The sequence below is a fragment of the Polyodon spathula genome, chromosome 21 (assembly GCF_017654505.1).
Source record: "Polyodon spathula isolate WHYD16114869_AA chromosome 21, ASM1765450v1, whole genome shotgun sequence".
NCBI lineage: Eukaryota > Metazoa > Chordata > Actinopteri > Acipenseriformes > Polyodontidae > Polyodon > Polyodon spathula.
In genome coordinates this window covers 18,059,520-18,074,215 of record NC_054554.1, presented here as the reverse complement: position 1 = coordinate 18,074,215, position 14,696 = coordinate 18,059,520, and the positions used below count along the sequence as shown (strand labels likewise).

General features: G+C 37.9%; 1 protein-coding gene across 2 annotated transcripts in view; it reads left to right on the top strand.

The window, feature by feature from the left end:
* Positions 1-9,491, top strand: part of LOC121296224 (Na(+)/H(+) exchange regulatory cofactor NHE-RF1-like) — a 76,873-nt gene extending 67,382 nt beyond the window's left edge. For both annotated transcript variants that reach the window (XM_041221554.1, XM_041221552.1), the window contains exons 5-6: positions 7,738-7,839; positions 9,301-9,491. In XM_041221554.1, the coding sequence (XP_041077488.1) occupies positions 7,738-7,839; positions 9,301-9,447 (249 nt within the window). In that variant the 3' untranslated portion in view covers positions 9,448-9,491. The remainder of the gene's footprint in view (positions 1-7,737; positions 7,840-9,300) is intronic.
* The last annotated feature ends 5,205 nt before the right edge of the window (positions 9,492-14,696 follow it).

Below are 14,696 nucleotides of genomic sequence, written 5' to 3'. Positions count from 1 at the left end.
TCATTGAATGTAACCAGGTGTAAACCTGTGACGTCCAGTTTCTGCGCTGAACCAAAACACACACAGACAAATAAATTGTTTATATGTTGTTAACTCCTCGACGTTTATATTAAATAAGCCACTTAATATTCAAAGTAACAGGGTTAAGTTTAATAAATAGAATAACACACCTGATGTCATATTATAGGTTTAACGGTAAAGGGAATATTGGCACAGATAGGGAGGTGTTACAAATTTATGTAATTGAATTAAAAAACATACGTATATTTCAAACTTTGCATATGATTCGTATCAAATTAGCTTCATACAGGGCTTATTTGTATCCGAATATCTCGCGTGGAGCTGAAAGCAACCCACGAACACATATAAGTGAGTCGATGGGGCTGACGGACCACCCTGGCTGTACTAGTGTATGAACTGTCCTTAATTTAAGAGTGCAGAAAATATGAACCGTGTTCACAGCGCTGTATGGTGCATAAACATAGAACTGTATAATAACAATAACCGCAGACAGATGGACACACACACACACACTCATGGCGTTTCTCGCATTTATGTGACACAAATGCAGCTCCACAATCGGGAATAGATAGATATGAAGATTTTGGATGCAAAACGCGATATACGCTATTTGTACCAAAACAGTTAAAAGTAGGATCATTCATCTCACAGTGCCTACTTTCTGATGTTCAATGTCGTTTGTCCTCAAAACACATATACTCCACGTTAAATAAAACTGAAAAGATCGTTTCTTTCCATAACTCGCTATACTCCAGGCTTCTAATTTAGCAAAATCTGACATATCCACTGAGTCAATCTGTGTACAGTATCAGTCATGTGACCCTATTATGGCAGAGCCCTGCAGGAGTATAGTAGCTTATTTAATCTTGTAAATTGTGATTTTATGATTAAACCATGAATAATTTTTAAAAAATGCAGGGAAGTCAATTTTCTAATGGTGTAGCAACGGTGAATACGCATTCAGAAATAATGCTTAGAAAACTCTCACTCAATCAGAACTGTGACACCTCCCATCATCTCCCTTGCAGTGCCAACCCTACTTAACAGTGTTTTCCGTTTTGTGTTCTCCTTCTGCGTGGGATAAAAAGTTTATCGTTTGAATTTACTGAAACGCATTACATCTTTAGAAATAAGTGTAAAGTAATTTTACAAAAATACTTGGTAATGACCCTGACTGAAGAGGTCGTTAGCAAAGGAGGACGGTTGTACCAACGAGGTCAAACAATAGGTCACGTTTTACTGAACATTTTAAAACTAATAAACAAACAGTTACCATAATGAACACTATCGTAGTATGTTGCTTAAAACATAATAACACAATATTCATAATAAAATTGAGTTCTTATTTATAAACAGTAACACATTTAAAGCTTGGGACTCCCTGTCTGTAGCTTGGTGTTGTTTAAATTATCTTCAGCATATTTTAAGTGATTGAAAGATAAAATTACTTTTTTAAAAACACGCTTTTCTTATACCAATACAGTATTGGTAAGAGATAATCAGTTTGTTTGAAAACAAGCCTTTAATCACTGATAATAGGTGCACAGGCAGCGGTTCCGTGAATGCTGTGGGGCTTAAGCACCAATGGGGTAAAATAAGGTCCTGCACAGTGCAAATAAATCACATGTTCTGTCAAATTATAGTGTGGATGCTTCACAAGCAGAACTGTTATCGCAGCATTTAAAAATATAAAATCCATTTATACAAAGACTCCCAGCTTTCTAGAAAAGATCTGTGTGTCCCTTGTTTTTCTTTTGTATTTGTTTTGCTCTCATTAATATCTATAGTAGATACAGTGTCCATCAGTTTTGGCAGATTCTGCTGTACTTGCTGAAGTGGTTTTTTTCCCACTGCTAATTAAAAAATAAATAAATAAAAAATAGCCACCTAGCTATTTCATCCCGAGGGCTCAACATGCGTCATGCCTACTGTAGATGCCTGTAACCAGATCCAGTTTGCCGAGCTTGATCATATGTGTGGAGAGGACATTCATCTTATGGACTGTGGACTGCCCTTTTAACTTGCAGAGAAATGTGCTGACAAAAATGAACGCCTACAGGGCTGACTGCAGTCGTACAGCTGGACTGGAAACTGAGATACGAGTCAAAATAGGCTGCAAACTGTTGCTTTGTAAGAACGTTGACATTTGCCACTGGTCTCATTAATGGAGCAATAGGGAAGCTTCAAGCTGTTTCCTACTATCTGGAAAACACAAGTGTGGTCAAAACCATAACCATTTCATTTAACAATGGAGTCACCCATTTCCTTCTATGGACAAAGTTTCGTTGCACTTTCCAGTCACATCCTTAAGCAGTGTCCACCTTATCGACTTTTTGACCCCACCTGAATTTAGGCACCTCAGACTGTGTTTGCAGAGTACAATATGCTCAGAGGGATTTATTGCCCTAAGCTGTTAAGCTTGAAGGAGACCAAATCGCACAAGGGTCACCGAGCCATCACTAATGTTCAGGAACAGCAAAAGCCTCAATCTTCTAAGAGAACACTTGCACTTACACATCCATTCAGAGGCTTGAGCAACCCAAATGTCACCTAATGCTATGCAAATGCAACATTGCAGTTCCTTCTTCACTTGTAGCCTCTGAAGGATTCATTAAAACACAGTCAACAAGAGGCTATCAGTAGCTTTGTTCACAGCTATGAACACTAGCCATCCACTGCATCGCTAACTACTGTGGATATTTGTCACATCTTAGGAGAACCCTTCAATAGAGGTTAGCAGCAAGATTATGCAGTTTCTCACTAAATGAGAAGTATCTCGCATTGTTTCAGTCACAATAAGTGAACTTATTCAGTCAACAGGAAGAATGATTGCATTGCAAACCAAACAACCATTCATAACACTTGTTTTTAACCATTCATAACACTTGTTTTGTACCTACGTAAATATCAATATATCAATACCTATCAAAACACATATTGTTTTCACCAGTCATGGATGTACAGTTACAACTAAAACAATACAAGGTTTATACTTTCAATATTGTCCAAAAGGCCCTTATTTGATCAAGTAAATAAAATAAGTGATATCTATAACAAAAACATTGTCCATGTAAAAAAAAAAAAACAAGTTAGAAAAATGTAACAGCCGTTTAAAGGAGTGATATCAACCACAAAAGTCCAAGTTAGGAGAAGCAATTAGGCTAATCTTGTCAAGCACAGTAATTGGGTTTGAATGCTGGTACAATTGGAAAGGTGCTGGGATCCAGATTCAAACAATTCTTGCTTCTAACTTGGCACTTTTTTTGATCACTTTGCTCCACTTGAAATGCTCTTTGTATGACTTAAGTGACTGAGACACACACACACACTCAGTGTGAAGCAAGTGTAGTGAAGGGAGCATGGATAGCCTGTATTATATGAGGAGACTAGTTACTGTGTCCTGAGCCAAGGTAATGTGGCACATTGTGCATCACAGTAATTGGGTTTGAATGCTGGTGATTTCAAGTCTCTCTTTTTTAATATTCCGAGTACCAGATCTAATTTTCAGATGGGCACAGTCAAATGAGAGGTTTATTGATAAGTGTGTGTTAAAACAGGGAGGATTAAAAAATATTGTGATAACTGCTGATAAGATGCCATTTATGATACAATGTGAGTGCTTTTTGGCTTGTCCTATATTTAACACTAGAAGCCCTGCGGCAGTCATTTCGGCAGTTTTTCGTTTTAAAATGTAATTTTATTCTGTTGTGTAACACATATGGGGCTGTGTGTTCATGTTCCTTTCTGTCTGTATGTATTAAATATTCTCACAACGCATGAAATGCGGCAGTACAGAAATAAAGAAGATATATTACATTATACGTAAAAGCCCCGGGAGCAGTCACATTGACGGCCACACAGAAAACAATTGTATTTTGATTATACGGAACGATATTCTGCTTTTTTTTTATTATTTTTATTTACCAGTCTGCAATGTTTAGCTCTAATTAGATTAGTCTCTATTCTCTGCCTGAGTGAATGACTGACGTCTGTTGTTTTCAGTCAGCCTTTTGAAGGCTAGCCTCTGCTTGCCAGCTGCACTGCTTTGGTCAGTCAATTACATCAGGACTAGTGAAAATAAATACCAGAGACCGTGGAGTTTTACAATGCAACAAAATTTGGAGTTGATGTTTTGGATCAGATGGCACAGACATATTCCCTGAAAGCTGGCTCCCGACGGTCATCTGTTCAGGTGTTTTACAATGTATTGGACCTATCAGCCATCAGCTCCTGGGTACTTTACAAAGAATGCACAGAGAAGAATTTATCAAGGAGAGAAGAATCTGTGGCACTATTTGAAAATTGCGGTCCACATGCGTCGTCCAACCAACCTGAACAACCTGGAGTAAATCTGCCAAGAAGAATGGGCCAAAATCACTCCGACACTGTGTGCAAAGCTGGTACATACTTACCCCAAAAGACTTAAAGCTGTTATTGCAGCGAAAGGTGGCTCTACCAAATATTAATGTGTGGGGGTTGAATACTTATGCAAGCAAGATATTTCAGTTTTTTATTTTTATTTAAAAATATTTCCCAACATAAAACCAATGTCACCTTACAATAATTGATTTTGAGTTTCAGTGTTTTAAAAAAAAAATATCAAACAGAACAAAATTTCAATGTACATTTGTAATTCAGTAACATGAGAGAATTGGTCAGGGGTCTGAATACTTTTGCAAGGTACTGTATATACACTACCGGTCAAAAGTTTTAGAACACCTCTATTTTTCCAGTTTCTATTGAAATTTAAGCAGTTCAAGTCCAGTGAATAACCTGAAATGGTACAAAGGTAAGCGGTAAACTCCCAGAGGAGAAAATAATAATGTGCATTTTAGAGTTATACAAAAAGTCCTTTTTCAGGGAACAAGTAATGGGTTAACAACTTACAGCTGTTCTGCAGCAGTGGAAGTAAATTAAGCCTTGAAAGTTGATGCTAACAATTTCTACAGGTGTCCCAACTTTTGTTGATTACTTACAAACCCTCTGTATAAAAGCAGTGTTGGAACAGACTGTGTTACTACACCCTCTTAAGCATTATTTGGACAGTATTGTACTGCAGGAAGTAGTATATTGCTATCATAATGGTGAGAAAAAGGCAATTAACAAAGGAAGACAGACCATTATAACGCTTAAAAGTGTGTGTCTTTCCTTTAGAGAAATTACAAAGAAAGCCAAGGTGTCAGTGAGTACAGTTTCCTACACCATCAAAAGGCTCTTGGAAACTGGAGGAAACTCTGACAGGAAGAGGTCTGGCAGACCCAAAGCCACAACAGAATCAGAAGACAAGTATCTGAGAGTCAATAGCTTGCGTGATAGGCGGCTCACAGGACAACAGCTTCAAGCACAGCTTAACACTGGTCGAAGTAAGCAAGTCTTAGCTTCAACTGTGAAGAGAAGACTTCGAGCTGCAGGTTTGACAGGTCGAGTGGCAGTAAGAAAGCCATTGCTAAGATGGCAAAATAAGAAAGAGAGGCTTGCCTGGGCCATGAAGCACCACCAGTGGACTACTGAAGGAAGACTGGAAGAAGGCCTTATGGAACGATGAATTAAAATTTGAAATCTTCGGTTCATCACGCAGGGATTTTGTATGCCGTCAAGTAGGCGAAAGGATGGTTCCTCTGTGTGTGACACTAACTGTCAAAGATGGAGGAGGAAGCTTGATGGTCTGGGGCTCTTTTGCTGGATCCAGAGTCGGCGACTTACAAGGAGTGAGTGGCACCCTGAATCAAAACAGCTACCGTAGCATTTTGCAGCGCCATGCAATACCCTCTGGTATACGCCTAGTTGGTCGGGTTCATCCTACAGCAAGATAATGACCCAAAACATACCTCCAGGCTATGTCAGAACTACCTTAGAAGAAAAGAACAAGACGGTAGTCTTCAAATGATGGAATGGCCAGCACAGTCTCCAGGCTTAAACCCCATCGAGCTGGTTTGGGATGAACTGGACAGAAGGGTGAAAGCAAAGCAACCTACAAGTGCATCACATTTGTGGGAACTTCTACAACAGTGTTGGGAAGAACTTTCCGAACAATATTTGATTTCCATTGTAGAAAGAATGCCACGAGTGTGTTCGGCTGTTATATCTGCAAAAGGTGGTTACTATGAGTCAAAAATTTAGGTTCAATTTTATTAAACAAAACAATTCCATGATTTATTTTTTATTTCCAATTGTTTATTTGTTCTATGCTTTAATTTCAGAGTACATTGAGACATTAAACTGCGTAGATTTCAATAAAAACTGGAAAAATGGAGGTGTTCCAAAACTTTTTACCGGTAGTGTATTGTGTGTGTGTGTGTGTGTGTGTGTGTGTGTATATATATATATATATATATATATATATATATATATATATATATATATATATATATATATATATATATATAATGTAATGTGTGTGTATATATAGATATACGCATGCATGCATGCTTCGGTTGTTCATATGTTTGTGATGTACTCAATAAAAATAATAATAATAATTACATCCGACCTGTTTCTCCTTTTGTTATACTGTTTACAGTGTTTTGAATACAGTCATCAGAAAGGCTGCTGCGGGGCTTTTAGGTATGAGTATCTCTCCAGTCCTAGTGTTAAAAACCCCTCTTCTGATCTGGAAGGCCTTTGAATGTGGCCTTGAACCTCATAGGGATTGCTCTTGCATTATTTTTGTTATATGGGGAAAGTAAAATTCTAAGGGTTGAACACAAACAAATAGTTTTGTTAGAAAATCTCTGTTGTTATTTCTTCTGAAGGTACACAGTTTCAAAAGGATTCAAGGTCATGGAAGGAAGGTTCAAGATCATATTCAAGATGAGCTCTCACTAGTGCATTGTACAGTTTTAACATTACTTCCCTTGATTTAAATTCAGCGCTTTTTACCATATATCCGAGCATCTTGTTGGCCTTTTTTATAGCTTCCCCACGTTGTCTAGATGAAGACTTTTCTGAGTCAACAAAAACTCAGAGGTCTTTTTCATAGATTCCTTCTTCAGTTGCAGTATCTCCCAAATTATATTTATAATGCACATTTTTATTTCCTGCGTGCAGTACCTTACACTTTTCTCTTTATTAAATGCCATTTGCCATGTGTCTGCCCAGTTCTGAATCTTGTCTAGATCATTTTGAATGTTTTTTGCTGCTGCAACAGTGTTTGCCACTCCTCCTATTTTGTGTCATCTGCAAATTTAACAAGTTTGCTTACTATACCAGAATCTAAATCATTAATGTAGATTAGGAATAGCAGAGAACCTAATACTGATCCCTGTGGTACTCCACTGGTTACCTCACTCCATTCTGAGGTTTCTCCTGTAATCAGTACTTTCTGTTTTCTACATGTTAACCACTCCCTAATCCATGTACATGTGTTTCCTTTTGAATCCCAAATGCGTTCAGTTTGAGAATTAATCTTTTATGCAGGACTTTGTCAAAAGCTTTCTGGAAATCTAAATAAGCTCAGCTCTGCAGACACGTAACCCACACAGTGCCCAGTGCCCAGTCCTTTATGAAACTCGGAGATGCTGTTGGTTTATTCTGCTTCAGAGTTCCTGTAGGCTGAGTGTGGATTGGTGACCTTAGAGGTGGGAAACTCTGTACCTGGTGAACCAATGTAAACTGAAGTTCAACTCACAACATCAAACTGCCCCTACAGTTGAGTGGTTGGTTCATTGAGCTGTCTATAAAGTTGAGCCTTCCTGACTCTCTCGTCTCTCACTCTAGGCCAATGGGAAGGTGGCTGAGGAAGCAGACTATGAAGTCTCTGTAAGCCAATCTCCTTCAAACACCTCCTCGAACACCTCTACTGGCACGCCTACCAATGAGGTAAGTGCTGGATGCATTTCTCTAAGGGGACTGTGGTCTTCCCTTCCTTTCTGTTTTCAGTCTTCCTCATCACAGAGCTGATCAGCAGTGTCTGCTTGTGCTTGAGACTGGTCCAGGGGCAAAGCACAGGCAGGGTGTTTTCATGTAGGGGGTCTAGGGGCAACGCATAAGCAGGGTGGTCATGTAGGATGTTCCATTTTTTAATGAAATTGCTGAACTAAAAAAGATATTGCTGCTCTAGAAAGAGTGCAAAAAAGAGCAACCAGAATTATTCCGGGCTTAAAAGGCATGTCATATGCAGACAGGCTAAAAGAATTGAATCTGTTCAGTCTTGAACAAAAAGACTACGTGGCGACCTAATTCAAGCATTCAAAATTCTAAAAGGTATTGACAGTGTCAACCCAAGGGACTTTTTCAGCCTGAAAAAAGAAACAAGGACCAGGGGTCACAAATGGAGTTTAGAAAAAGGGGCATTCAGAACAGAAAATAGGAGACACTTTTTTACACAGAGAATTGTGAGGGTCTGGAATCAACTCCCCAGTAATGTTGTTGAAGCTGACACCCTGGGATCCTTCAAGAAGCTGCTTGATGAGATTTGGGGATCAATAAGCTACTAACAACCAAACGAGCAAGATGGGCCGAATGGCCTCCTCTCGTTTGTAAACTTTCTTAGGTTCTTATGAACTGAGTAGTGTTCCCTGTCAAGCACGAAATGTAACGATTACTGAATGGGTGTTTTACCTGCAAGTATCCTGAACTTGAATAGTATACCAAAGCTGTGTTCGAGCGCCCGTGACGCAGTCATGCTCGCCCCCGAGAACATAAGAGGACTGCAGACACAGGTACTAGTAATCGTTTTCCTTTCAAGATCATGATGGGAGAGCATACATTTCTGCATATATTTCATTACTAACGCAGTAATTTTTTTAAACTTTGTATTTGTAGTTTACTAATTACACACAATTTTTTCACACAGCCTGTGGCTTGTTACTTCCCATAGCAGGTGGCTTCTGCCGCACCTTCCAGGGATCAAGCAGCTTAAGTCGGCTGACTTATGCTCTCCTACAGGCTGCCAATAACTCTGGCTGGAGTTAAAATTAAAATAAATAAAAATGTTTGTTTTTGGAAACTATTTTCTAGAACTGTAATTTGTTTTATTACTGTTTTTGTGAGTATTTGTCTTGTGTTGTGCGTTTTTCTGTCTTGCGCAGAAGACGAGCACAGCTGCTTTGTGTACAGGTTTTATTATTTTATTTTATTATTTGAATTATAATATTGTGATTTTAAAGCTTTCTGGAAATCTAAATAAACCATGCCATATCTTGTTTACAGTCTTACTAAAATATGAGTATACAAGACAGTGGTGCCAATATTAAGAAGTGATACAAATACAAGTGTGTAATATACACCCATATAAATAGACATTTTTAAAAATCCTACTCATTCCTGTGTCCCTCCCAGGAGAAGCCAGTGGAGAGTGATCTCAAAGGCCTCGCCTCCGGCCTGTCCCTGCAAGAAGCCAAGGAACGCGCTCATCGGAAACGCTCCAGCAAGCAAGCGCCGGCGATGGACTGGAGCAAAAAGAACGAGCTCTTCAGCAACTTATAAATGCCTGACTACTTCCCACTGTACTGTCCTGTCTTATTTTTTTATTTTTTTTAAACAAACATATATTCTTTGACTTCTACTCGCAAGGTTTAAAAGAAAGTCAGATGTTTATTTTTTATCTAGTGGAGTAAAACAAAAACAATCTTAGGATAAATAAAAACAAAAGTAAATACAAAAATGAATTACAGTATTTTAACAATGCAAAGTCTTCATATATGAAAATTTTATTTAAAATATATATATATTAATGTGTAACACAAACAATAAAATTTCACGACCCTATCTTTAACTCTGTTTTATAATACTCAAGTATTTTGTTATTTAAACTCTTTTAAGTTTGTCCACCAGCGCTATCAAAGCTATCATTTAACAGGATTGTTCTTTCCACTAACACCCTGATCCCTGGATGTAATGCAGTGGCCTGCGCCTTTCCGTAACAGCAGGCTGCTCTTCCTGAAGGGAGAATGGCTGGAGGCCAGTTTCATATCAACGCTCCACCCCCACCCCCTTTCTAAAGTGAAATGTGGCAGCTCAGTTGGGCTATCCTGTGGGATTGATTTCTCTATCAATACCACTAGAAGGTTTTTATGGTGAACAAAACCAAACCTCCCAATATTTTAACCTCATATCTTAATTTGATTTTGCCTTCTGTCGATGGGGTTAGAGTAGCTCTTATCTGACAATCAAACCATTGCAATGTTGTTTTTAGTTGACCAAAAATGAGTTCTGATGCCAGTTGTCACATTTGCAAGCTGTTGGATTTTTCAAAGTGATTTTGTAGTGCTGTAAATTGAAGAAAAAAGTAATTTCGAATTTAAAAAAAAAAAAAAAAAATAATATATATATATATTATATATATTATATATAATAGATATATATATCTATATGATAGTTCGATATATATATATTATATTACAGAACGTATATCTTGGCTTTCGTATCTGCGATAGTCGGATACACTGGGAGCCATTGATGTGCAACCCAGCTATAAATGGGTGCCTGGATTAACTGCTTCCACTCTGAGGACAGTTATTTACATTTCAAAAGCTTTCACCTTTAGAAATAGCAAATGATGTGCTGTTTGTTAAGAGGTTAACCCAAACAGATGCCTGCTGCTGTTGTAGGTCTGCCTTCGTGGGCAGACCGGGAAGGTTCCAGTGCACAGTGCTGCCGTTTCCCTGGTCTGGTGTAATGAGAAACAGGATGTTATTCTGTGATATTTAAAATAAACAATTTTTCCTCATCCTTTTGTGCACATTACCTCTTGACTACTTTTAATGCATCACAATAGGTCCCTCAACAGACAATGATGTTTCACATGGCATGCAAATCACACACAGTAACCAACATTAATAAGGAACAACACCTCTACACCTGCCTTTGCATTGCAATGACTTACAAGATGTGTTATTTGCATAATGCTGCCTTTGCATTGCAGCAGGGAAAGGCAGCTGTGAACTCTGAGGCCTGGCACCACATTATCTCCAGCAGCATCAGCAGGTATAGAGAAGATGAATTCACCTGAGGCCTAGCATTTCTATAAGTGAGTTCTTCCAAACACATGGAATCTGTACCAGCAGGTATATGTAGAGGGTAAAGTACATAGAATGTCTTGACTTGTTGTGTCTGAAACCATGCAAGATACTTCAGGACAAATTTCAGACAATTTAGTGAGAAACTGCAAAATCTTGCTGATAACCTCTGTTGAAGGGTTCTCCTAAGATGTGACAAATATCCACAGTAATTAGAGATGCAGTGGATGGCTAGTGTTCATAGTTGTGAACAAAGCTACTGATAGCCTCTAGTTGACTGCATTTTAATGAATCCTTCAGAGGCTGCAAGTGAAGAAGGAACTGCAATGTTGCATTTGCATAACATTAGCTGAAATTGGGGTTGCTCAAGCCTCTGAATGGATGTGTAACTGAAAGTGTTCTATTAAAAGATTGGCTCTTCCTGAACATTAGTGATGGCTCGGTGAATGAAATGCACTCGCTCTTCACCTTGTGACCCTTGTGCTTATTGGTGTCCTTCAAGCTTAACAGCTTAGGACAATAAATCCCTCTGAGCCTATTGTAATCTGGAACTGCAGCTTGAGGTGCCTTAGTGCAGGTGGGGTCAAAAAGTTGATAAGGTGGACACTGCTTAAGGATGTAATTCAGGAAAGTGCAACAAAACTTTGTCCATAGGAGGAAATGGAGTTACCAAGAGTTTTTAGAGTCTTACCCTGGCATTTATGAATGGTGATTGAATGAGCACCAATGACTGGGAAGTGCCCTCTAAACAATGTAGACTCTGTCCATGATTTCAAACTTTGAGCGTAAACGTTCAAAGGTATGGGTGACTCCATTGTTAAATGAGATGGTTATGGTTTTGACCATACTTGTGTTTTTCAGATAGTAGGAAACAGCTTGAAGCTTCCCTATTGCTCCATTGATGAGACCGGTGGCAATGTCAACGTTCTTGCCAAGCACCAGTTTGCAGCCTATTTTGACTCATATGGTAGTTTCCAGTCCAGCTGTACGACTGCAGGCAGCTTTGTAGGCGTTCATTTTTGTCAGCACATTTCTCTGGGATTTACAAGGGCGATCCACAGTCCATAAGATGAATGTCCTCTCCAGGCATACGATCAAGCTCGGCAGACTGGATCTGGTTACTGGCTTCTAAGTAGGCATGACACAGGTTGAGCTCTCGGGGTGAAATAGCTAGGTGGCTGTTTTTGTTTTAATTAGCAGTGGGAGAAAACCACTTCAACATACAGTAGAATCTGCCAGAACTGATGGACACTGTATCTGCTGTAGATACTAATGAGAGCAAAAGAAAAACGAGAAATGCAGATGTTTTCAAGAAAGCTGGGAGTCTTGATATAAATTAGTTTTATATTTCTAAACTCTGCAATAACAGTTCTGCTTGTAAAGCATCCACACTATAATATGACAGAACAGGTGATTTATTTACGCTGTGCAGGACCGTATTTTCCCCCATTGGTGCTTGAGCCCCGCAGCACTCACGGAATATCTGTCTGTGCACCTATTATCAGTGATTAAAGCCTGGTTTTCAAACAAACTGATTATGGTTCATCAGTACTATATTGGTATAAGAAAAGTGTGTTTGTAAAAAAAAGCATTTTCAGCTTTCAATCACTTAAAATATGCTGAAGATAATGTAAACAACACCAAACTACAGACAGGGAGTCCCAAGCTTTAAATGTGTTACTGTTTATAAATAAGAACTCAATTTTATTATGAATATTGTGTTATTATGTTTTAAGCAACATACTACGATAGTGTTCATTATGGTAATTGTTTGTTTATTAGTTTTAAAATGTTTAGTAAAACGTGACCTATTGTTTGACATAGTTAGTGTAACTTGCCCCCTTGCCCCTGCTAATGACATCTTCAGTCAGGGTCGTAACCACCTATAAATCTCCACATTTTTGTAAAATTACTTTACACCTACTTCTAAAGATGCAACGTGTTTCAATAAATTCAAATGATAAACTTCACATCCTACACAGAGGGAGAACACAAATGTAAAACACCACTAAGTGCAAGGGAGATGACGGGAGGTTTCACAGTTCCAATCGCGTGACTGTTTTCTAAGCATTATTTGTGAATGCATATTCACCATTGCTACATCCTGTTAGAAAATTGACTTCTCTGCATATTTTTAAATTATTCATCATTTAATCATAAAATCAAGATTAAATACCCTACTATACTCCTCCTGGGCACTGCCATAAAAGGGTCATTTTATTAAATTAGAAGCCTGACGTAAGAAACGATCATTTGAGTTGTATTTAATGTTGTGTATAGTGGTTTGAGGACAAAAGACACTGAACATCAGAAAATAAGTACTGTGAGATGAATGATCCTGCTTTTAGCTCAGTTTTGGTGCAAATAGCGTATATCGTGTTTTGCATCTAAACTCTTCATATATATATATATATATATATATATATATATATATATATATATATATATATATATAGTGTCTATAGAAAGTCTACACCCTCTTTCAAACTTTTCACCTTTTCTTGCCTTATAGCCTGGAATTAACATTGTTTTTTTTTTTCATTTATCTACACATCCTACCACACAACTTCCAAGTGGAAAAAAAATATTCTAGAAAGAAGCTTTCAAAAGAACTCCGGAACAAAGAAGAACTCCGGAACAAAGTTGTTGAAATACACGGATTGGGATGGGTATAAAGGAAAAAAGGAAAAATAGAAGGAAAAATGAATGGAGCAAAGTACAGATAATTCCATGAGGAAAACCTGCTGAAGTTCACCTTTCAGCATAACAACGACCCAAAGCAAACAGCCAAAGGTACACTGGAGTGACTAAGGAACAAAAAGGTAAATATACTCGAGTGGCCCAGTCAGAGCTCCGACCTAAATCCAATCGAAAATTTGTGGCATGACTTGAAGATTACTGTGCATCAATGCTCCCCAAGGAACTTGACAGAGCTTGAACAGTTTTGTAAAGAAGAATGGTCAAATATTGCCAAATGTAGGTGTGCAAAGTTGGTAGAGACCTATCCCAACAGACTCACAGCTGTAATTGCTGCCAAAGGTGCTTCCACCAAGTATTAACTTATCCAATTATGATCTTTCAGTTTTGTATTTTTAATATATAATTTTTTTCTCAATAAAAACCTTTTTTCCCCTTACCAGTGTGGAGTATGGTGTGTAGATATGTGGAAAAAAAATCCTCATTTAAATGCACAAAACTCTGAGGCACTGACACAACAAAATGTGAAAGAAAGTTCAAGGGGGTGTAGACTTTCTATAGGCACTGTGTATATATACACACACATGCATATATATATATATATATATATATATATATATATATATATATATATATATATATATATATATATATGTGTGTGTGTAAAATGCAAAACTTGCTTATAACTCCTTATAGAGTGCAGAGATAGGCAAATATTACTATGGAACACATATAGAAACCCATATATGCCCTATTAAAAATTAACAGTAAAAATGTAGAATCATCAAATCAGCATCTTCTTGGAAACCGCTTATTCAATTGAAACAAAAAATTGCTACACAGTATCTAAGTTTGATTGGTTTTTACGCTTGTTTTACGGTCCTATGTCCATTTATTCAGTGCTTGTCAGGCCCAATTTATTTTCACACGCGCTGTTTATTTTACATGCGCCGTTTAAAATAATTTCCTTTCAGTGTAAAATAGGTTTAAAAGGCACTGTATAGCAAAATGACACTCAGT